Source organism: Tenrec ecaudatus, chromosome 16 (assembly GCF_050624435.1).
Source record: "Tenrec ecaudatus isolate mTenEca1 chromosome 16, mTenEca1.hap1, whole genome shotgun sequence".
NCBI lineage: Eukaryota > Metazoa > Chordata > Mammalia > Afrosoricida > Tenrecidae > Tenrec > Tenrec ecaudatus.
The window spans coordinates 53,896,258-53,920,115 of NC_134545.1; the positions used below are offsets into that span (position 1 = coordinate 53,896,258).

At 39.5% G+C, this 23,858-nt stretch overlaps 1 protein-coding gene across 1 annotated transcript in view; it reads left to right on the plus strand.

Annotated features, from left to right (window-relative positions):
* CTNNA3 (catenin alpha 3) overlaps window positions 1-23,858 on the plus strand; it is a 1,794,797-nt gene that overhangs the window by 87,073 nt on the left and 1,683,866 nt on the right. Inside the window, exon 4 of the mRNA XM_075534447.1 lies at window positions 11,761-11,880. Within this exon, the coding sequence (XP_075390562.1) occupies window positions 11,761-11,880 (120 nt within the window). The remainder of the gene's footprint in view (window positions 1-11,760; window positions 11,881-23,858) is intronic.

A 23,858-nucleotide genomic window follows, 5' to 3' on the forward strand; every position in this document is an offset into this window, starting at 1 on the left:
CTATTGAATCATGGGATATGTGGATTAAATGCCAATAAAACTGTAAAAAATGATTTAATAATAATAAAAAGGATGAAAACAGCCTGATCTGAAAACAGTTGTGGGAATGGCTGAAAAACTAGCTGCATTCCATTCTGTTGTGCATGGGTTCACTATGAGTTGGGGTCAATAATGGCAACAAAAAAAGCAGAAGCAATTTCATGAGAGGAAAAATTCTATGAGGATGCTCTTTTTAAAAAAAAAATCATTTTATTTGGGGTTCGTACATCTCTTATCACAATCCATCCATCCATCCATCCATTGTGTCAAGCACATTTGCACATTTGTTTCCATCATCATTCTCAAAACATTTTCTTTCTCCCTTGAGCTCTTGGTATCAGCTTCTCGTTTTGCCCTTCTCTCTTCCACCCTTTATCCCTCATGAACCCTTGATAATTTATAAATTATTATTTTGTTATGTCTTACACTGGCCGATGTCTCCCTTTACCCACTTTCCTGTTGTCCATCCCCATGGGAGTGGGTTATAGGTACATCATTGTGACTGGTTCCCCCTATGTCCCCCACCTTCCCCTTCCCCTCTTGGTATGACTACTCTCAATATTGGTCTGGAGGGTTTATTGTCCTGGATTCCCCATGTTTCTAGCTCTTTTCTGTACCAGTGTACATGCTGTGGTCTAACCAGATTTGAAAGGTAGAATTTGGGTCATGATAGTGGTGGGAGGGTGAGCATTAAAAAATTAGAGGAAAGTTGTAAGTTTCATCGGTGCTATACTGCACCCTGACTGGCTTGTCTCCTCCTTGTGATCCTTCTGTAAGGGGATGCCCAGTTGCCTACAGATGAGTCTTGTGTCCCCAATCTGCATTCCCCCTCATTCACAGTGATTTGATTTTTTTTTCTGGGTCTTTGATGCCTGATACCTGATCCTATTGACTCCTGGTGATCACACAGGCTGATGTGCTTCTTCCAGTTGGGCTTTGTTGCTTATCAGCTAGATGGCTGCTTGTTTATCTTCAAGCCTGTAAGACCCCAGATCCTGCCTCTTTTGATAGCTGGGCACCATCAGCTTTCTTCACTACATTTGCTTATGTACCCACTTTGTCTTCAGCGATCGTGTTGGGAAGGTGAGCATCATGGAATGCCAGGTTAATAGAACAAAGTGCTTTTATGTTGAGTAGAGACCCAATGTCCATTTGCTAAACCTATAAATATATGTACATAGAACAATTTGCACATCCTCCATGAGGATGCTCCTTTATGGCCAATGTTGGAGTTAAGGGCATTACTTGAACCTTCTCATTTTGTTTTATCTTCTCAATATAACAGAGCAGTGAAATAAGATAGAATATGGATTTTTTTAAGTACAGAGTCTATTTATAATGTTCAGATTCTCAATAGTTTAGGTTTGTTTTCAGTTCAGATTGATTTATTGGGCTTGTTGTTAATTTATGGGAGGACACAGAGGAGTTTGATTCAATTCATAATAATTTAAAAATATCAATCAGACAGCCATGGCTGAGGAAGTGAAATTGGAATAGACCTGGATTTTTAGAATGTGGGCGATCCAAAATGCTACCCAAAATGGGAAAAACATTGGGTAGAAGCCTTGCAATGGAAGGTGCACAGTGAGCTTAGAAGAGGTGAAGTGAGTACTTTCAAGAGCCTGATGGGTGACACTGAATTATTTCTAGGGCTGTGAGAGGTAACACACTTTGAAGGACAGTGGTCACCCACCCTCTTTGATCCAGACACTTGTTTTTGACTCAGCCACTCCAGAGATCTGGTTGCTATGCAATGCACATGCTGCCCTTATTTTGGAAGAGGAAGTTAAAATTTCTTGCATGGCTTCGGCCTTCAAGTCACTCCTTCTTTGGTCTATACTTTAGCCATGACGGAACTGGACTGAGCCAGCCTTGATTTCAGTAGATTCCTATCTACCTGACCTAGGTGGCATCCGTCATTATAAACTTTCAGAGCATGGGGTGTTGTTGACATGGAGCTGGGGTTTCAGTGGCTATTTCACATTTCTCTGTACAATTCTTTGAGAAATTGGCAGTGGAAAAATCTAGGTTGATGAACAAAAAGAGACATAGGAATATACTTAAGTATTGTTGAATCTTTCATCCTGTTAAACTTTTATTGTGCTTTAGATTGACCTGGTAAATTCGTGTTCTGGTCAATCATGCATTTACAAAGCGTTCGGAGGCAATGGGTGCAACACTCACAATGTGCCAGCGCTTGCCATGTCTCCTTGGATTCCCCATTGCCATTAATCCAGCTTCTCTGCTCATTCCTGCCTTCTCTTTTTGGTTTTGGGCAAATATTGCCCATTTGGGCTCATATAATTGATTCTTTTAAGGAGTACATTTTTTGATATGTATTATTGTTTATTTTATAGGAGTCAGTAGTGTAGCGGTTTGTGTTGGGCTTCAATCCATATGATTGTAGTTCAAAACCTACCAGCAGCTCTGCAGGAGAAAGACTGGGCTTTCTACTCCCAAAAACAGTGACAGTCTCAGAAACCCACAGGGAAATGGTTCTCAGCCTTCCTAATGCCGCGACTCTTTAATACAGGTCCTCATGGTGTGGTGACCCCCCCAACCATAAAATTATTTTCATTTCTACTTAACTATAATTTTGCTTCTGTTATGAATCATAATGTAACTAACTGATATGCAGGATGTATTTTCATTGTTACAAATTGAACATAATTAAAGCATAGTGATCAATCATAAAACAATATGTAATTATATATTATGAAATATTTATTTCTAATTACAGATAACAGTTTTCACGCCGGGTACTTGTATCTGCATGTGGGTGGACCCACCTGGAGAGGGATAGAGGAGCAGTGTCTAGGTTTCTAAGACCAACGAAAATAAGTGTTTTCTGATGGTCTTAGGCGACCCCTGTGAAAGGGTTGTTTGAACCCCAAAGGGGTCGCAACCCACAGGTTGAGAACTACTGCCATAGGGGTTCCCTATGAGTCAGCATTGACTCCAGGCAGTGAGGATTTTTGAGTATTGTTTATTTTACAGACCTCTCTCTTAATTGGTTTAAAAGTGTCTACTGGTGTGTGTTTAATTTTAAGTTGGAAGGATGTTGTAGGGTAGTGATTTTGGGAATTCCTGGTTCTTTCAGTCCCGGAGATATGATTTTGTTCTCCATCACCATTTTGTTTTGATCACAGTAAGAAGGAACCAAACAATGTGCAAAACACAGGAACAAACATAAATATATAGCAGGGTATTCAATATAAGTCATTAACATTTTGTTGAAAGGAACTTCCTCCTATGTTGTAAAAGGAGGAAGATGAGCAGACATTGGCTAAGGTTAAGACAGTTTCCCAAACTGGGTAATACGGCTCCCTGGGGGACACCGGGATGATCCAGGAGACTGCAAAAACAACCTCTACACTTTTTTCCTGGATTATGGGCTATATAGTACAAAAAGTTTTTAATTATCAAGGGGGCTGATGAGTAATTTTTTTCTGAAAAGCGGGCAGTAGGCCAAATAAGTTTATGAACTTATAGTTTAAACTGATGGAAAGAATAGGTTTCCAATAAGGCTCCTCAAATTCCTTCTGTCTTTTGGATCCAACTCAGAACGTTGTAGTCAGACAGACAAAGCTCAAAATCTCCCTTTAATTGAACTTTCCAAGTCCTAGATTCCTCACTGTGGAATCAGATGAGTAACAGGATCTCGGGATTTTTGCGAGGATTAAATTGAAAATATCTTGGCACTGAGTAGGCCATCAAAATGTCAATGTCTCTCTCATTCCTGAGTTCTGTGTCTAGTTTCCCCAGTAGTTTGTAAGTTCTGTTAAGGTAGGAAGCAGATTTTATGCGTCTCAGTCAACATTGGCTATGTTATGGATTCCAACCTATAATGGCGCCTTGTGTTGTCGAGGAGAGCTGCATTCTGTAGGGTCTTCCTGGCTCTGAGCTTTCTGAGCCAGATCTATAGCCCTTTGGTTAGAAACTCCTATGGGTGGGTACAATTACCACCAACCTTTGGTTTTAGTAGTCCAACACTCCACTACTCCTACCACATCATGTTGGTTCCAAGTCATAGTGAACCCACATTACCAAGTCCTTGCGCCAACCTCACAATTGTCATTATGCTTGAGCCCATTGCTGCAGTCACTGTGTCAATCCATCTCATCAAGGCTACTTCACTTTGCTGCTGACTTTCATCAAGCATGATAAAAGGTTCCAGGAACTGGTTGTTCCTGATAATATGTCCAAGTATGTGAGATGACGTCTTAGCATCTTCACGTCTAAGGAGCATTTGTTCTGTCCTTCCTCCAAGACAGATTTGCTTGTTCTTCTGGCAGACCACAGTGCTTTTAGTGTTGTTCACCGACACCATTATTTTAATGCATCAGTTCATCTTTTCTTTCTTTCTTTCTTTCTTTCTTTCTTTCTTTCTTTCTTTCTTTCTTTCTTTCTTTCTTTCTTTCTTTCTCTCTCTCTCTCTCTCTCTCTCTCTCTCTCTCTCTCTCTCTCTCTCTCTCTCTCTTTCTTTCTTTCTTTCTTTCTTTCTTTCATCAGTATATGAAGTGATTGACCAAGAACACCTTACTTCTCAAGGGACCTTTTTGTTCTTTAATACTTTAACGAGGTTTTGTGCAACAGATTTAGTTAATGCAATATCTCATTTAATTTTTTGAAAGATGCTTCCCTGAGTATTGGTTGTGGATCCAACAAAAATGAAATCCCTGACAAATCCAATCTTTCCTCCACTTGTCGTGATGTTGTGTATTTGTCGTGATGTTGTATATTGGTCGTGATATTGTGTATTGGTTGTGATGTTGTATATTTGTCGTGATGTTGTGTATTGGTCGTGGTGTTGTGGATTGGTTGTGATGTTGTGTATTTGTCGTGATGTTGTGTATTGGTCGTGATGTGTATTTGTCGTGATGTGTATTGGTCAACTTGCGAGGGTTCTTTCTTTCTTTACATTGAGTTGCAATCCTCACTGAAGTATTTGATCTCCATAAATAAGTGTCTCAAATGCCTTACTAACATCCAGAGGATTCTCACTCATAGTGACCCATTAAGGCAGAGTACACCTGCCCCTCCTCCCAGAAAAATTTATTTCAAAGGGCGGCATTGAATCTGCAACTCCGGGAGAGGGACATATCTGATCACAGCACACGGGAGCAGATGAAGGGGGAAGAGGAGAGAGTGATCCACCAGGCCTTGAGGACGACGTTCCCGATTTGAGCAGTCAGTCCACAGAGAGGACCACATGGCCGGCCACACTATGAGACATGACGCCCCTCGCTGACGCATGACCCTGCGGGGGACAACACCTGAGACACAGTGTGGGAATTGTACCCGATCTGATACCGCCACACCGAGGCAAAACACTAAGGGGGTGCAACAGAACAGCAGAGGAATGGAGCAGCGAGCTCCCCAGGAAATGCTGAATGTGGACTTTGGGGCCAAGGCATGGTGCCCCAACAGACTGGACTGGAAAACACTCTTAAAGACCAACAAACAGTCCTTGATTTTAATATAAGCTTTACTTTCTTGTTGTGTTTTGTTGTTGTTTTTGCCATTGGTTTGTTGTTGTTGTTTTGTTGTATATTGTTGCTTAGTTTTCCTCTGTCTTGTTTTTGTGCATGTCATTATCTCCACAGGTCTGTCTAAATAAGATAGGCTGGATGAACAATTTGGAGGAGAAAACAATGGGACCGACAGTTCTGGGGGGACATGGGAGAGGGGGAGGTGGAGGGAAAGGTAGAGGTGTTATCAAACCCAGGGACAAGGGAACAACAAGCGATCCAAATTGGTGGTGAGGAGGGGGTAGGAAGCCTAGTAGAGTATGAACAAGAGTAATGTAACCAAGAGGAATTACTGAATCCCAAATGAAGACTGAGCATGATAGTGGGACAAGAGGAAAGCAAAAGGAAATAGAGAAAAGAGCTAGGAGGCAAGGGGCCTTTATAGAGGTCTAAATAAAGGCATGTACATATGTAAATATATTTATATGTGAGGATGGGGAAATAGATCTATGTGCATATATTTATAGGTTTAGTATTAAGGTAGCAGAAGGACACTGGGCCTCTGCTCAAGTACTCCCTCAATGCAAGAATACTTTGTTCTATTAAATTGGCATTCTATGATGTTCACCTTCCCAACACAACCACTGAAGACAAAGCAGGTGAATAAGCAAATGTGGTGAAGAAAGCTGATGGTGCCCAGCTATCAAAAGCTATAGCATCTGGGGTCTTAAACACTTGAAGGTAAACAAGTGGCCATCTAGCTCCGAACCAACAAAGCCCATATGGAAGAAGCACACCAGCCTGTGTGATCACGAGGTGGCAAAGGGATCAAGCATCAGGTATCATCAGAACAAAATATCTTATCATAGTGAATGAGGGACCCAAAGCCCATTTGTAGGACACTAGACATCCCCTTACAAAAGGGTTTCTGGGAGGAGACGAGCCAGCCAGGGTGTGATGTAGCAATGATGAAGCATACAACTTTCCTCTAGTTCCTAAATGCTTCCTCCTCCCCAACTATCATGATTCCAATTTTACCTTACAAATCCAGCTAGACCAGAGAATGTACACTGGTACAGATAAGAACTGGGAACGCAGGGAATCCAGGGTGCATGATCCCGTTAGGAACAGTGGTGTGAGTGATGATACTGGGAATGTAGAGGAAGGGTGGGTTGGAAAGGGGGAACAGATTACAAGGATCTACATGTGACCTCCTCTCTGAGGACGGACAACAGAAAAGTGGGTGAAGGGAGACATTGGACAGAGCAAGATATGACAAAATAATAATTTATAAATTATCAAGGGTTCATGAGGGAGGGGGAGCAGGGAGGAAGGGGAAAAATGAAGAGCTGATGCTAGAGGCTTAGGTGGAGAGTAAATGTTTTGAGATTGATGAGGGCAATGAATGTACAAATGTGCTTTATACAATTGATGTATGTATGGATTATGATAAGAGTTGTATGAGCCCCTAATAAAATGATTAAAAATATATATAATAAAAAGGCAGAGTAGAACTGGCTGTCTGGGTTTCTGAGTCTGTAAATCTTTATGGGAGTAGAAAGCTTCATGTTCCTCCTTGGAGTGGCCGGTGATTTTGAATGGCTGACCTTCCAGTTAGCAGCCCACCACTGCCACCAGGGCTCTGTACCTTACACTTCCACAACAGAACAGTAATGGAATTAAAAAAAAATCATTTTAGAGGGGCTCATACAGCTTTTATCACAATCCATGCATACTTCTATTGTGTCAAGCACAGTTGTACATTTGTTGACATCATCATTCTCAAAACATTTGCTTTCTACTTGAACCCTTGGTATCAGCTCCTCATTTTTTAAAAAACATTTTATTAGGGGCTCATACAACTCTTACCACAATCCATACATATACATACATCAATTGTATTTCACAAATAATATTTTAGTATCTACTATAATATAATAAGCCTTGTGCATAGTAGGTACTAAAATCTTATTGTTGTGGAAGTGTACCTTATTACCTTCTGTCACCTTGGATATGGATAAACATATTGCTTTCATAAAATCGAGAAGTTAATACAGTAGAACAGTTTTATAATATGATTTATTGCCTAGAGTTTGATATAGGAAGGGTCAAATAATTTCCCTAGAAACTTAATTATCTTCTATAAAATCTCATTAGCTTGTCTCATAGCATCATGATCACAATGGGATTCTGGGTGTTTAAGTACAATCTCTATCTGTAGAAATCTATCTGATGGCACATGGTGAGATATAAGCAGCTCAGAGGGAGTGCAAATGCAAATGCCCTACAAATGACATTACTTGACATTGGCAATCACTTAACCAAGCAAAATTTGTTCCGATGATTCACTAACGTGATTCAAGAATTCAATTTCTTGTGTTTTTCCTTGCTTAATTAATTATTAGTAGCAGAACAATAGTGTATGAAACACTGCAATTTATCTTCTTTGTATTTATCTAGTGTCTGACTTAAAAACGAACAAGAGCATTCTGATTCAACAGAACCTATTGTGTAAGTCAGCTGTGTTCCAGAGAAAAAATAGACGAAGATGCCACAAACACTGAATGATCAAAGTGCTAGTTTTCCATCCACCTCCACATAATCTGTGAGCTACTCCGAGCTGGAGTTTGGGGAGTGACTCATTCTGCACAGGGATTCCTATAGAGGGAATGGTATTTCATCCCATTGCGGCAACATAACATGCATACTTCGAGGACTTACGTGTGCCTTACTCAAGTCGTGGTTATTTTCTTTCTATTTATTCAAAACCATTTTATTGGGAGCTAATACAGATATCATTCCATACCATAGTTTAATCACATCAGCAGTATTATACAATTGTGACCACCATCAATTTCAATACATTGTCTTCCTTCTGAACTTCATTATGTCAGCTCTCCTTACCCACCCACCCCAATCCCCCTAGGAACCATTATTGTAGTTGTGGTTTCTATAGGTTCATAAATCCTGGGTTTCATATACTGAAAACAGAAGACACATAGCAAAGATGTAAGAAGGCTACTTACAATGACCCCAATACATTAAAGGGTAACCCTAATATGAAAAAAAGGACAGAAAATATTGAAAACCAGATCTGGCCCAAAGTATATCACAGGGGGGATCAATTAAAAAGGTTTTAACTGTTCAAGGCTGGTTTATCAGTGTGATCTCCTATAGTAATCTCACCAATACTTTTTGTTTGGCAACTAGTTTCTTCCCATTTATAGATATTATGGATAGAGGAAAATGACCAGACGTTTATTTTATGTGCAGAAAATAAGTCCAAATGTATCTTGGACTTCCACTGTCATCCATATCCTTCTGTAAACCAGAATCTCACAATTTATGCTTTGATACTATTCCCTTCTTTGGCTTTGGAATGTATAATTTAGAATCCTTGGGTCATGAGTGTTGGTGTGCTTCTTCCATGTGGACTTAGTTGACATCTCACTTAGATGGCTGTTTGGAAATGAGCCTTCAAGACCTCAGAGGCTATTCTGTCTGATAGAATAGCTGGACACCATCTAATTTCTTCACCACATTTTGCTATAGCTTCTATGTTTCCCTTATGAGGATGAGTACAGAGTAGGACCATGCTGTAAGAACAAATTATTCTTAAATTGGAGCTAGGATTTAGTGCAAGCCCCAAATCCAATCCTGGATCTATGTTTTCTTTATCTGTCTCTGGATCACTTTAGAGACCTCTTTGTTAGTTTATGGTAGAGAATCATATTGATAATCTCTCTGGAACTTCTGTTAATAGTGTCATTAATTAGTCCCTGGCACTAATTTTTAAAACACTGTTGAGAGAGGGATATTGGACCAATGTAAGCTAACTATACAAGAGGGTATCCCCCAAGACCCTGGAATTGTGCTGGACAGAGTAGAGTTTTTGTAGTATGTAATTTTTCCACTAGGCAAGCATCAGAAAACTTCCTCTGAGTAAGTGCACCCAGTGGCATAACCTGGGAAGGTTCTCTCTGGTCACAGTAAATTTTTTCTTAAAAGCAGTTTCACTCAAACCTTTTTTTTAATGGCTGATTTAAGAGAACAGCATGTGGTTGTTGTGAAATTTTCCTGCTTGGGGAAAAATGCTTCAGAAACTATTATAATGTTGAACACAGCTTACAAGGACAGCATTATGGGGAAAACGCAGGTGTACGAGTGGTTTTCTCTTTTCAAAAAAAAGTGAAATGTCAGTTGATGACAAACCTCATTCTGGATGTCTGTCAACTTCCAGAATAGACAAATATGTTGACTTGTAGTGCATTTGGAGTTCATTCCACTAGGTCAGACTTTTAATTAAGCTTTCTATTTAGAGGATCTGAAAAGATAGTGTAACAGTTTGTGATATTAAAGGCCTGATTTGTGGCAGACGGGGGACTGATTTTGCCACTGTGACAATATACCTGCTCACACAGCCACCTTGTTCCATGCAACTTCCTTTTGTTTCCACGAATGCAGAGGGACACGAAAGGAAACAATTTGATGACGTAGAAGAGAAGAAAAAAACAAGCTATCCAAACATGAGTTTGAAAAATGTTTTCAGGAACAGAATCACAGATTTGACAAATGTATTACATGTAATAGAGAGAACTTTGAAGGTGATAAGGTTGCTTTGTAAAAAAATTTAAATGCATAGCTTTGAAAAAAAATTTATTTTGGGAGTGTCCCCTCATATATTGCAATACCTGAATTATTCACTTGTACAGAACAAATCCTTATGTGGCTGAATGCTATGTACACAAACAATGGAAGTTGGTTATTGGGGAAAATTTACAATAATATTCATTGACAGTATCAATCACAGGTCTCCCAGAATAATATATATCTTAATACGGGAAGTGGGACATTGATCTCTTAGCCCAGCTATTATGCAAAGCATAATACTCAGCACAGCTAGCTTCTGCTTCTTCAAAGACTGTGAATTTTCAGTATTAAGTCCTCAGTTTACAGGTGTGTTTCAGGTAGAATCTAGTTCACCTCATGGAGTTTCCACTTTGAATCCCTCTGGTTTGGCATTTGGAGTGTGTTGTGTACCTTGAAGATCCAGGATTCAATGCCCCAGTGTTTTATGATACTTGGCCTGGGTCCTCAAGGTATGGCTTATTAGGTGCTTACTACCAGGCATCCTCCCCACTTATGGTCCTTAAAAGTATTGTTAGTCATTTTTTACCCCACTTAGAAGTTGATCCTCTTCTTTTTTCTGCCAACATTCATGCACTTGTTTTCTCCCAGACGTGTCTGCTCCCTTTCCCCTCTCCTGACTTGACGTTCCCATCAGTATCTTTCATCCCTCTGAGATGAGTGTGTCTGCCTGCCTGGGGGGAACTTCATCATCACTTGGCATAGGCCACGGTGTTTTCATTTGCCTCATATGCGTATGGAAGTTGAGCATTGAGTAAGGAAGACTGGAGAAGAATCAGTGTATTTAAATTACGGTGTTGGTAAGGAATATTGAAAGTACCATAGACTGCCCAAAGAACCAACCAATCTGTTTTGAAAGAAGTACAGTATGCGAGAATACTCCTCAGAGGCAAGAATAATGACCCCACTTCCATTGCACATGCTGTCAGGAGAGAGCAGTCCCAGGAAATGGATCACGTTTGGCAAAATAGAGGAGCAACGACAAAAAGGAAGACCCTTGCCAAGATGGATTGACACAGCAGCTGCAACCATGGCCTCAAACCCCAACTCTGAGGGTGGCACAGGACTGGGCATTGGAGCCTTCTTTTGTACATAGATAGGCTCACGATGAATTGTACCTGACTCCACAGCACCTAACAACAGCAACATGCAGCCATTTTGTTCATAAATGTGGTTATTTTCAAAATGGAAAGATAAGAGCACTTTCAATCCTTCTTTATTATGATTTGAAATAATGTGTTCACTCTCTCTATATATATATTTAAAAGCAGCTATATATCTTATATATATAATTTAAAAGCAGCAATGTATTCTAAATCTGAAAGGCATTTTTCCCTCAAAATAGAATCTGTTCTTTTGTCTGAGTGAGGGCTAACCATGCGTCTCATTCATTTAATAATATTGGTTGTATTTAGGACAATTGCTAATTCTTTATAATCACATCTAATTATTTCATTGAAAGGCAATTAGCTAGCATTTGTTATCTCTACATTATGGAGGGAGAAACTAAGAGTCAGTGTCAATTATTTCTGTGTATAGCTAGCTGGCTGTTTGAAAAATATATGCTGTTGTTGCAATTATCTGCTTTTATTCTTTATTTCAGTTTCAGAGGACATTTGAATCTCTTAAAAATATTTCCAACAAATCTGACCTCCAAAGGACCTACCAGAAGCTTGGGAAGGAGCTGGGAAATCTCGATTACTTGGCCTTCAAACGTCAGCAGGTAGGGGCCAGACCTCCTCTGGGTGGAGTGGGAGGAGCAGGCGAACACCAGGTTTCCCACCGCCAGCTTTCAGAGACTCAGGTGCGTCGTCGTCGTCGGAACTCCTCACCTAATGGATAGAACAGAATCTGGCTGTGTTGCACTGACCTGCTGTGTTCAGTGGCTTCCTGCAGTGCCTAATGTGGTCCTTATCTTCAGATGTGTACTTTAGGGGTTTCCCTGTGTGCCCTTAAGTCTCTCTTATAGAAAGCGCCTGCTGATTTGTGAAAGTCCACCTCTTTTTGTCAAAGATGCCTTGATGGCATAAAGTAAACCTCTAGAGTGGCTTGGCCAAATGGTCTTTGTACTTAGTAGGGGGATGGGTGAGGCACAAAAGAGTTAAGATAAAATACCGCCATGTGAATTGATCATTTGCTTTCTTGTTTATGTTTGAAAATTAGCAAACATTTGCTAAATGTGGAAGGTTGATAGAAAATATAACTTACAAATGCAATTAATTTTGCCGCCTTGTATAGACCTTACGATGAATCCAGAGCCCAAATAGACTTTTATCGGGTTGCTTTTAGAACATATAACATTATAAACCTGATATTTATTATTCTTAAATTCTTTTTATTCTTTTTTAAAAAATTGTATTTTGGGGGGGCTCTTACAGCTCTTATCACAATCCATACATATATCCACGTGTCAAACACATCTGTACATATGTTGTCATCATCTTTTTCAAAACATTTTCTTTCTACTTGAGCCCTTGGTATCAGCTCCTCATTTTTCCCCTCCCTCCTCCATCCTTCCTCCCCTGTGATAATTCATAAATTATCTCTTCCCCCCATGTCTTACACTGACCGCTGTGTCCCTTCACCTACTTTCTTGCTGTCTTTCCCCTAGTGAGGGGGTCCATATGTTGATTATTGTGATCGGTGCCCTCGTCCTCCTCCTGCCCTCTTCCCTTACCCTCCTAGTATCACTGCTCCCCTTATTGGTCCTGAGGGGTTTATCTGTTCTGGATTCCCTATGTTGCAAGCTCTTATCTGTACCATTACACATATTCTGGTCTAGCCAGATTTGTAAGATAGAATTTGAGTCATGATCGTGGTGGGTGGTGGTGGTGGGAGAAACATTAAAGAACTAGAGGAAGGTTGTGTGTTTTGTAGGTGCTGTACTGCACTCTGACTGGCTCACCTCTTCCTTGTGGTCCTTCTGACAGGGGATGTCCAATTGACTACTGATGGGCTTTGGGTCTCTACTCTGCCCCCACTGCCCTCATTCCCACTGATATGATTTTTTTGGTTTGTTTTGTGCCTTTATGTTTGCAAGGTACTCTTTTTCTCATGCTGAATTTGGCTCTTGTATTTTTTATAGCCACTAGGTGTCAGAGTTATCAAGGTTTTGTTATGATCAACTGTATTCAGAGCAGAAGAGCCAGTTAGATGTTTAAATTACGTTGCATGAAATTGGGGACTGTGTTCAATGCTGGATACTGTCTTAAAAACATGACCACGAGGCAGATTTGCATGGCCAGCCATGGAGTTAATTATTGAAGAGAGTCTTTCCTGTTAGTGTGGCAATGCATGCGGCTTTATTTACGTGGCCTAAGTACTAAATTTTGGATCTTTTAAATGGGGGTTTTCAGAGGAAGACATCATATCTTAAGATCCAAAAATATTGTCCTGGGACAAAAATGCTCTGCATCTTACTCTATTACCTCCTGGGACCGTTTTTGTAGGACTTATATTGGTTTTATAGAATGTTCTGGGGAAAATTAAATACTCTCTGTGCACATTCTTTAGTTCAGAGTGAAAAAGGACAGAGCGTCCATTTTTGTTTTATTATGATTTTTTAAATTAGTGTTGGCCTAGGTATTAGCACCAAAGACAGAGTTAGGCATCATTACTAGCGCTACTGACAGGGGTAAGCTCCTAGCTGCTGCTTAAAATACACACTGTGCGTCAGTGCTCTGGCCTGTGTCATCTTTAGTACAGTTTGGTTTCCAAAGCCATATTTCACTGCTGAGAACGCTCTACATTGGCAAGCAGTATCCCTGGCCCGCTTCTCTTACCCCCTTTCACTAGCACATTTTCAGAGATTATAGTCACACAGTAGCTAATTATGAAGTAGGAAGAATTTGATTGCGTCAAGAGGAGAATGCATTGTGAACAGTGAGAGAAACTACTCGTGTTTGAGGACATACTTGTATGTCTGTGTCGATGTGTTTTTACAAAAGTAAGTCATACAGCATTGCTACCTGGCTTCTAGTTCACAGGTGCACAGGTTTATTCCAAACAAAACTTATTTAAATAAGCCTCTATGCTTAATGGACATCCGCAGAGACGTTCTCTCGGTAATGTGCTTGCTTTCATCTCATTAGAGTGCTGTGAAGAAACAAAAGGTCCAATCAAAAGAGTGGCTTTCAAGAGGATCTACTAGGCCAGTGGAATTCAAAGCAGAGAGGTCAGCTCAAAAGGTTATGAGAACTAATAGACTTGCTTTCAAAAGACATCGGAGATCGCTGTGACTTCTTCGGAGAAGTTAGAAGAAAACGCGAAGCTTCATTGCAAGAAAAAAAGACCAGGAAAATTATACCAAGGATTTTTTTTCCCCATTACAATACACCTGCTCATTCTTTGAGAGAAAACTTACCCCATAAATCCTACAGCCCTGATCTTGTTCCTTCAGAATTCTTTGTTCTAAAACTCAAAGAACATTGGAAACAATTAAGATTTGGCTCCCTGGATGATGTCAGAATTGCCCTGTTGATGGATTGTACATTGAAAAGCACAGAGTCCTTTGGGGGAAGGGTTAGGAAGATGGGAACACTGCCACGAGAATATGTGGACCCAGGTGGAGGACATGGTGAGAAGCAATCACGTCACAATGGGATGTTTTGGTTTACCATAGGTTTATAAATTTGGTAGCAATACTTTTTGACTCTCCCTTGTAGACATCGTATAGAAACAACAACAAAAACAACAAAACCCCCGCAGTTGATTCAAACTCATAGTGACCCTGCACACATGATTTCTGACAGTCTAAATCTCCATGGGGAGCTCACAACCTCATCTTTGTCCAGGGAAGAGCTGTTGGGTTTAAACTTCTGACCTTGCAGTTGGAAAACCAGTCCGTGACACACAGGGTCACTAGAGTTCCTTATTTAAGAAATAGCACACACACATATATGCCACGTAAAGTGATGAATGCATTAGTTCATTAAATGCTAATAACAATACAGTAGAGTTGATTTTCTTAGCCCCAGTTTGCAGATGAGAAAACAGTTCAGAGAGTAAAGTTGTTTAATGTCAATGGGTTAATAAAAGAGTTGAATTTTAGTTCTTAAATCAGTGACTGATGTCAAATCTGAGATTTTCCCATCTCTCCCAGCTGTCATATTCCCAATATCTCTGCAAGGAGTGAGGGGCTCTAGGGAATACGTGAGGAAGGTCATTGGGAGAAGATAGACCTGGGACTTAACATGAACTTTGACACGAGAATGACACCTGGCTAGAGTCAAAAGGCTTCTCTTGCCTCCTGCAGATTCTTCAACATATAAGTAAACATTAAAGGATTTTCATCATCTCCGAAGTGTTGCTATGACCTAAGCTCAATTCTAGATAAGTTTACGTACAAAAGGCAACTTATTGAACCCCCAAAGACAAATACTTAGTGAGAAGGACTTCACACCATGCACGTGGCATACTGTCAATTCCTTTGTCTTACTCTTGACATGCTGCTTTCCTCTATAGCTAGTGATCATTCAGTCTTCCTGTCCAGAATAGATGGAAGGCCACTGGGAGGGAAGTAATAGAGGAGTAGAGTGATGGGTAGAATAGAAAGAAAGTCGGAGACCAAGATGGGATGGAAAAAGAGGGGGAAGATCTTTTGGAGGTAAGCTAAGAGATAATGAGTGAGGGAAATGAAGCTGCATATGTGTCCCACTGTATCATCTACACCAAACCCACTGTTGTCCAAGATGATCCTGGCTCATAGTGACCCTCTAGGACAGAGTACTGCCATATAGGATTTCCAAGACTAAATCATTTCCTCCACCCCACACCATTTTATTAGGAGCGAATCCAGATATCATACCATTCCATAGTTCAATCACATTAAGCCATATTGTACAATTGCTACAACCCTCAGTTTCAAAACATAACTCATTATGGGGGTATGCAGTCTTAATTTTCCTTTGGAGTAACTGATGGGTTTGAAAAACTGACCTTGAGGTGATCAGACTAAAGCTTAGCGAATAGCCCCACCAGGGCTCCTGAAGACTTTAAAAAAATAACAAACTAAGAAAATAGGGAAGGTAAATGGATAGTTGGCAGAGAAAAGCAAAAATAAACTTTGTTTACTTCAACATTTTGCTTCCAAATTCAGCAGAGCATCCTTTGAATTTGTACCGTTAGTTGAGTATTTTTCCTAAAGCCACAGTTGAAGTTGGATGTGTTTTGGATGGGCACAGTTTGAGAGGTGAGGGCACCAGTTCTTCCTTGTCTTGGTAGGATTTGTTTTTTATCTCCTATCTTTCCCTCTGCAAACCCTCCAAAATTTATTAAATCCACACGAGAAAATGTGTTTCTCCTAATGGAAAATATTCAGGTCACTTTGCAAAATTGCTAATTCAGCAAGGAAGCTTTTGCCTTATAAGGCAGAATTCTTTGTACCAGAAAATTAGTCATGATTTGTTCATTGGTCCAATTGTATTAATCATTTCTTGTGACAGACATAGCCTATAAAGACAGGGCTTATCTGTCACCTTCAACACCGTATCCTCTCCAGTGCTCTCAGCAATAGCCGGTATATGGTAAATGCTCAGTAAATACTTAGTTGTGTTGCTGGTTGCTATGAATAAAGAAGTGTAATAAGTGCTTTGGCCTCAGTTTACAGACAATTGAAATGAATAGATTTGTTATACTTTAAATTGACCTTAACTCTTTGGTTTCTTGAATGCCCCTTCCTCTACGTCTTATGTTAGGACTTCCTCCAAACATTATCTCCTTCTTCTTTCCATTTCTTGTGAAAACACAAAACCCCAATGTTACTTTATTTTGAATTATGGGTGTCCAAATGAATTGCATTCGTTTCCATTGACTAATGAAGGCATAAGGAGTTCTCAAGGTATAAAGATTAAGCTCTTGGTTGCCAAGTGGAAGGTTGATGATTGGAAGGCACTCAGTGGCTCTAAGGCAGAATGGCCTAGTGGTTAGTTCTTGTAAAGATCACAGCCTAGAAAATACTGTGGAGCAGCTCTGAGCTTTCCAGTGGGGTCACGAAGAGCCCAAATCCATTTGACAGTACCTACAAACAATAACGGGGACGTTGGAGGTTCTATAGCAGGATTTTTGCCTTTCATGAAGAAGAACTGGGTTTGATTCTCAGATAATGGATGGAGGCTTGTGTGCCGTTTCTTTTTTGTGGCTCAGTGGAATTTCTGAACAAGAAAGGCTAGGAAGAAGGGTCTGGAAATCTACGTCCAAAAAATCAGCCATTGAAAAGTGGATGGATCACAAAAGTCTGATCTCCAACAGCCCAAAATATTGGCATAAGACGGAGCAGTGTTTTATTTCCTTAGCAAGGGGATTGCCTTGAGTTAGACACTTGCTCCAAGGCAGTTGATAACAACAGTGACTGGATCATGATTATTTTCTTAGACTTGTTAATTTTTTTCCTATGCCCATTTAGAGATTACTCTTCAGTTTGGCTCTCAAGAGTGATTAGTAAGTCGCGTAATCAATAAATACAAAGAAGCTGGGTATCCTAATTACCAACATATGTAAACCTTGAGGAAAGGTCCAAAGACAAGACTAGCATTACCACCGAGTCGATTCCAACATTCTCCACACTGGACAGAGAGCTGGAGAGCGTGATTGCTCTTTCACTGCCTTGGAGGTTCATTAGGCTTATTGTACTTTCTTTCCTCTATGTGAGTTTAGTGATCTTTCTTCTTCTTCTTTGTTTTTTTTTTTTTTTGAGAGTGAATATAGGTAATTAAGCTTCCTCGGCATGCTTTTAGGTGGGGCTCAAACACCCCTACATTTCCACTGTCAAATGACTCTCATTGAAAATAGCTATGGTGAGAAAGGTAGGAGAGGACGGTGGGAACTCGATGAGGTGGTGGGTTTACCAGGATGAGTCAGGCTGAAGTAAATGGACAACAGAAGAATCTGGAGACTTCTTTTTCTTTATCTGGATATGTATTCTTGGAGTTTTCCCAATCTTGGATGGCTTACTTTTTTATCCTGTTGCTTGGTGCTACCTAAGAATGGTAATAGCAAGTTGTATTATATAGATCACAAACTTATGCATGAATTTGAGAAGTTATAGACCAAGATATTTCTTTGGACTTTGGCTTTGTTGAGTAAGGTAAAATAAATTTGGATAATATGGACTCTAATTGAATATTTTCCTCTCTTCATCTACCCTAAATCCTTCTAATAGGGTTATAAAACCCATTTCCTTTCCAGAGGGTTTTGAAGTCCTATAAAGTAAAGTAAAGTTGATATTATTGAGCTGAATATTATTTAGACTGAGACACATTTACACCTTGATATGAAAAATTAAAATTTGTCTTCTGATTCACATTCACTTTGGACCACGTCATATATATTCTCCAGATCTCTTTCTTGTGTCCCTGATAATGGTGTGCTAGTCTTGGGTCCTAAGGAGTCCTTGTGTTAGGCTGGTAGCCACAAGGTCAGCAGTTCAACTCCACCAGTCCCTTCTCTGGAGAAAGATGACAGTTTCTGTTCTCATAAAGATTTAGAGCCTCAGAACCCCAAAGGGCAGTGTTGTTGGAATCGACTCGGTGGTAATGCTAGTCTTTTCTTTTGACCTTTCCTCAAGATTTATGTCTGTTGTTATTTAGGATACCCAGCTTCTTTGTATTTACTGATTATACTACTTACTAATCACTCTTGAGAGCCAAACTGAGGTGTAACTTTCTGCATGACACTAATCTTATGGATCTTTGTTAATATATCAACTTCTTCTTTGATATTAAAAGCACTTAAAATAATATTTTATTGTGTTTTAATTAAAATTACACAGAAAAAACTAAATTCCACTGAATCATAATGTTTTAGTAGAAAAAGTAGAAAGCTTCATCTTGATTCTTCAGATCAGCTCGTGATTTCGAACTGCTGACCTTGTGGTTAGCAGCACAACACACAAGCTACTAAACCACTGGGGATCCTCAGGTTCCCTTTTAATAATTTCTCTATAACTTGCTTTTGGCATTGGTTACAAATTTCACAATGTGTCAATATTTTCATTATTTCCATTCTGGTTGCTCTGTTCCCATTATTTTAGTTTCCCTACTCCCTCCACCACCAACTTATTTTCACATCTTTACAGTAAATATTGACCATTTAGTCTCATAAGAAACTTCTTTTAAGAGCATCGTACTGACCGATGATATAATTTATTTTACATGCCAGTCTGTTATTTACCAAAAGATCATTATTGGAGTAGTTTCAGATAAAAGTTTGAAGGATAAATCAATATGATCACTTTAAGTCTAAGTTGGTTTAGTAAATCTGAACTTTTTATTATTTGTTTTACATTCTTCTCATATTTAGTCAGGGCAGCTATTATGTCCTTGAGAAGATCAGTCAGTAGTGGTACCTGGACACCATGTAGTTCTTTTGGCTTTAGGGTAGAAGAGACGGTGGTTTGTGTAGCCTGTTACGTGCCATCTAGTTAGTTCCAGCACATAGCAATCCATTGCACAATGGAAGGAAGCATCATTCTTACAATTGTGTGTAAGTCTGAGCCAATTGATGTAATCACTCTGTCAGTCCATCTTATTGAGAGTCTGTCTCTTTTTCGCTGCCCCACCACTTCCCATGCATTGTGTCTTTCTCCAGGGACTGGTCTCTCCTGACAACATGTCCCAAGCACATGATATGAAGTTTTGCCATCTTTGCTGCTAGGGAACTCTCTGATCTTACTTCTTCCAAGACAGATTGGTTTTCCCTTTTAGCAGTCCACGGTACCTTCCTATACTTCTCCAGCACCACAATTCATATGCATCGATTCTTCCTTGGTCTTCTTTATTCAATATACAACTTTCACACTGCATATGAGGCCATGCAGATGTGGGATAGAAAATACCAAGGCTTGGGTCATGGGCAACTTAGTCCTCAAAATAACATCCTTGGTTTTCAATACTCTAAAAAGGTCTTGTGTAGAAGATTTGATCTCTTGACTGCTGCTTCCATGAGCATTGATGATGGATCCAAGCAAGATGAAATCTTTGACAATTTCAACCTTTTCTTAATTTTTGGGTCTTCTTTACGTTGAGTCATAATTCATACTGAAGGTAGCAATCCTTGATCTTCATTAGCATCTTCGTATCATCTGGTTGTTGACAAGCCTGATGCCACATTCATCTTCATATGATGCAGTTTCTCTAACTATTTGCTCAGCATACGGATTGAACAAGTAGGGTGAGGTGTTATAACCCTGACAGATAACTTTCTTGATTTTCAATCATGCAACATTCTTCTGTTCTGTTTTCACAACTGTCTCTAGATCCATGCACAAGTTCCTCACAAGCCCAATCAAGTGTTCTGGAATTCCCATCTTTCTCAAGGTTATCTATAGTCTACTATAGTCCACAAATTGAATGCCTTTGCATAGTCAATAAATGCAAGTAAACATCTTTCCATTAGTCTTGTAGAAGAGTTTTTCGTTGATTTAATCCTTTCTCTTGCCCCATACTAGTAGAGACTAATAGCTGTATCCTAGCCACTCATCAACTTTTAAGATCACAGATGGTAACAAAATGGGATGTAGGAGGGCAAGTGAAAAAACGTTAGTACAAAATCAAAGATACTATTATTTTAAAAATATCAAAATGTGAAGCTATTATTCCTCAACATTTCCTATCTAGTCTATATACTTCTCTCTAATGTTTCCTCAAGTAATACTGCGTTCTTCAATTTATGCACATCAAAGTGGTAGTTTTGGCATCCTCGAGAGACTCAGTTGTGATCCTTTTAAGTGTTTTTTGAGTTTGGCAACAAAAAGAAGTGTAAAGGGGCTAGATTAGGATGGTAGGGTGAACAGAATTTTCCAAGATAATTCTCATAGGACCCTTGAATAAGCAGGTCTATTTTTGTGATGGAAAAAAAAAAGACTCATCAGCACAACCTTCCCGGCTTTGTCTCACCAATTCAGATTTTAATTTTCATAACATTTCTTTATGATAAGTTCCTATGATCAACCTATATCCTTTTGAGAAAAGAAATGCAAATTATCTCCTTTGTAGTCCCATTAAGATATATTCCTGTGTTAGTCCAGGTAGACTTGAGGAACAAACCCAGAGCCACTCATACATGCAAGAGAGAACTTTATATCAAAGAGCAATTGTACATTAAGAAAACATCCTATCTTGTCCAGATAAAGTCCATAATTCTGATATTACCCCATATGTCCATACTAGTCAACAAATTCCTCTTTGGACTCATGCAGCCATGCAATGATGGCGAATGTAGGAAGATCACAGGCTAGTTGGTGGAAAATTTTGTGGATCCAGTGATGGTGGAAGCATCTCAGAGCTGGTATGAGTCTCCATGTGGCTCCTCCAGTTCCAGGGCTCTGACTGCATCAGTGTAGCTCCATGTGACTTGTCAGCAGGAAGACACACCAGAGAGAGTCTCCCACCTCCAGGGAAGAACATAGGAATTCCCAGAATCCTCAGCAAAAGGCCATGCCAACACAGAAGTCTCATTGGCTGTGGCCTGATTGACAGGCCAGACGCCATCCCTTCACAAGTTGACAGGAAATTATGTAACTGCCACAATTCCTTTGGAATTTCAAAAAAGTTACCATAATCTTTTGAACTGACCTCTCTGTTTTGTCCTTAACTGACCCAGCAGATCCCCAAGGAAGCCACTGTTTTCATTGAACCTTGCTCTCTGGGTTGTTTTAGTAAATCCAAGACTTGCTCTTCCTTATGATTTGGCCCATACAATTGTGTTCTTGCTTTAAAAACTGATGAAAAGATTAGCCATTTGAACTAGCTGACCTTCAGGCAAAACTGTTGGCAGCCATCAAACTGAAAGATTGCTGAGGACAAGATGTTAGCTTAAATTGAAAATGGGAGATTCCAACTTCAGTAACTAATCACATTAGTGGTAATTCTGTGGTCTTCTTCCACCAATTTCTGGCCTTCAGCAACAATTTCATCATTTATTGAGATTGATAGTATCCCTCGCTCGACTCATCTCTGAGGTCTCCCCAACCATCCTTAAAGCGATCGATTCATCTAGAAGCTATTGCTTTATGTGGGACAGTGTTTCCATAAACTTCTTGCAAAGTTGAATGATTTAGAAAGATGCCTATTTGAATATTGATAACATTTGATGACAACCTTAGAGTCAACATCATTTCCCCCATGGGCACAAAATCCAATTTTTATACTTTGAAGGCACCCCAACACCACCAAGACTAGTGTGTAATGGACAAAAAATGTTTCTAGCTATTCATGGATTACAGAGACATGTTTAAACACTTTGTCTGAAATAAGCCTAGGCATGTTTAGACTGTGCATTGATTTTCCCCTACTAGCAATACTGTAGGACTTCCCCTCATAGAACATATATATTATGAACTATACTTTGCTCATTGAACAAGTTATCTCATGAGACAAAGTATTAAACATTTAAGCCCAGAAAAAAAATCCTGAGAGGTGTTTGGTTATATCTAAGAAGTATCTGTATCTGCATCCTTTATGTACTTTAATATATATATATCATACACACATCATATACACATATGCCAATTATATATACCTATACACACATTATACCTATCAATATACATGTATACATAAATACCTATCTATGGAAACGCACAACTATTTTTGAAAAATTGTATATATTATAGCATTTAATAAAGATTTACCTTATTGCGTGTGCTCTTTTTTTTTACAGGTTTTTACAAATATTTTTGTTTATTTTAATGAAGCTGGTACAGTGTCCATTTAAAACCCATATATCCCAGGCTAAAAAGTACAAATAAAATAAAAAAAGAGCAGTGTTTTGTTTAATATACTTCTGTCTCAACAGCTTTATTAATTGCTAATGAAATTCAGAATTTTCCTGGGATCTCTTGACAAGATTTTTATCTTCATCTTAAAACACGTTATCTCTTCAGTGAAGCCATCTTCGCAGCGGCTCATCACTACTCTCCCTGCTTGTCACCATGACTCCAACTGGATATGCCTCTTCTGTTGGGCCAGCCTCTCCGATTTACAAAGTAGCTTGAAAAGTTAAGGGCAGGTCTTTTTCCCACAGTTCAGTTCTCTGAAAAAACAACATGTGCCTCACCCACTGAAAATAATTGTCCAGGAGTTAGTAATCTTGTGTTAGAACTTCAGGGCTAGTTGGAAAGTCATTGTGAACACTTGCAATGGTCAGCTTTATTGATCCCGCAAGCCTGCAAATGAGGCCCAGGACAAGGTGGCCTCTCTGTGCACACATGTAATTTTTAAGAAGAGGAGGACGTTCTGGAGGGGGCTGAGGCTTGATCACCAAAAGTCAGCACAGTGAAAACAAAGCGAATGAACACTAGGATCTGCAACACCAGATGTTTACAAGAAAGGTACCAGTTTTCAATTCCATTTTGAATATATTATAAAAGAACTATTTTTAAAAATTAAAAAAATATTAAGGGAAAAGAAAAAAATATCAACCTTTTTGTTTCTGATAGTCTTCAATCACATCTTTCCCCACTCCCAGTTTTTTTTTTTGGAGTGTGATTATCAGAAATTCTCTGACCTTCACAGAGAAGCCTGAGTGAATCCATTGGAACTCCCTGTCTTTGGCAGTATGACTCTTGGAGTTTCTTGGCATTTTCGCCTTGTAATGGATTTCACTGCTATCTTGTCCAATGACTTTGAGTTTGATGTATTCTCCTTCTTTCTTCTCCCCCAAGTCTTCAGCTGAAGGTTTTGCCTCCTAGTCAGACATGGTGAC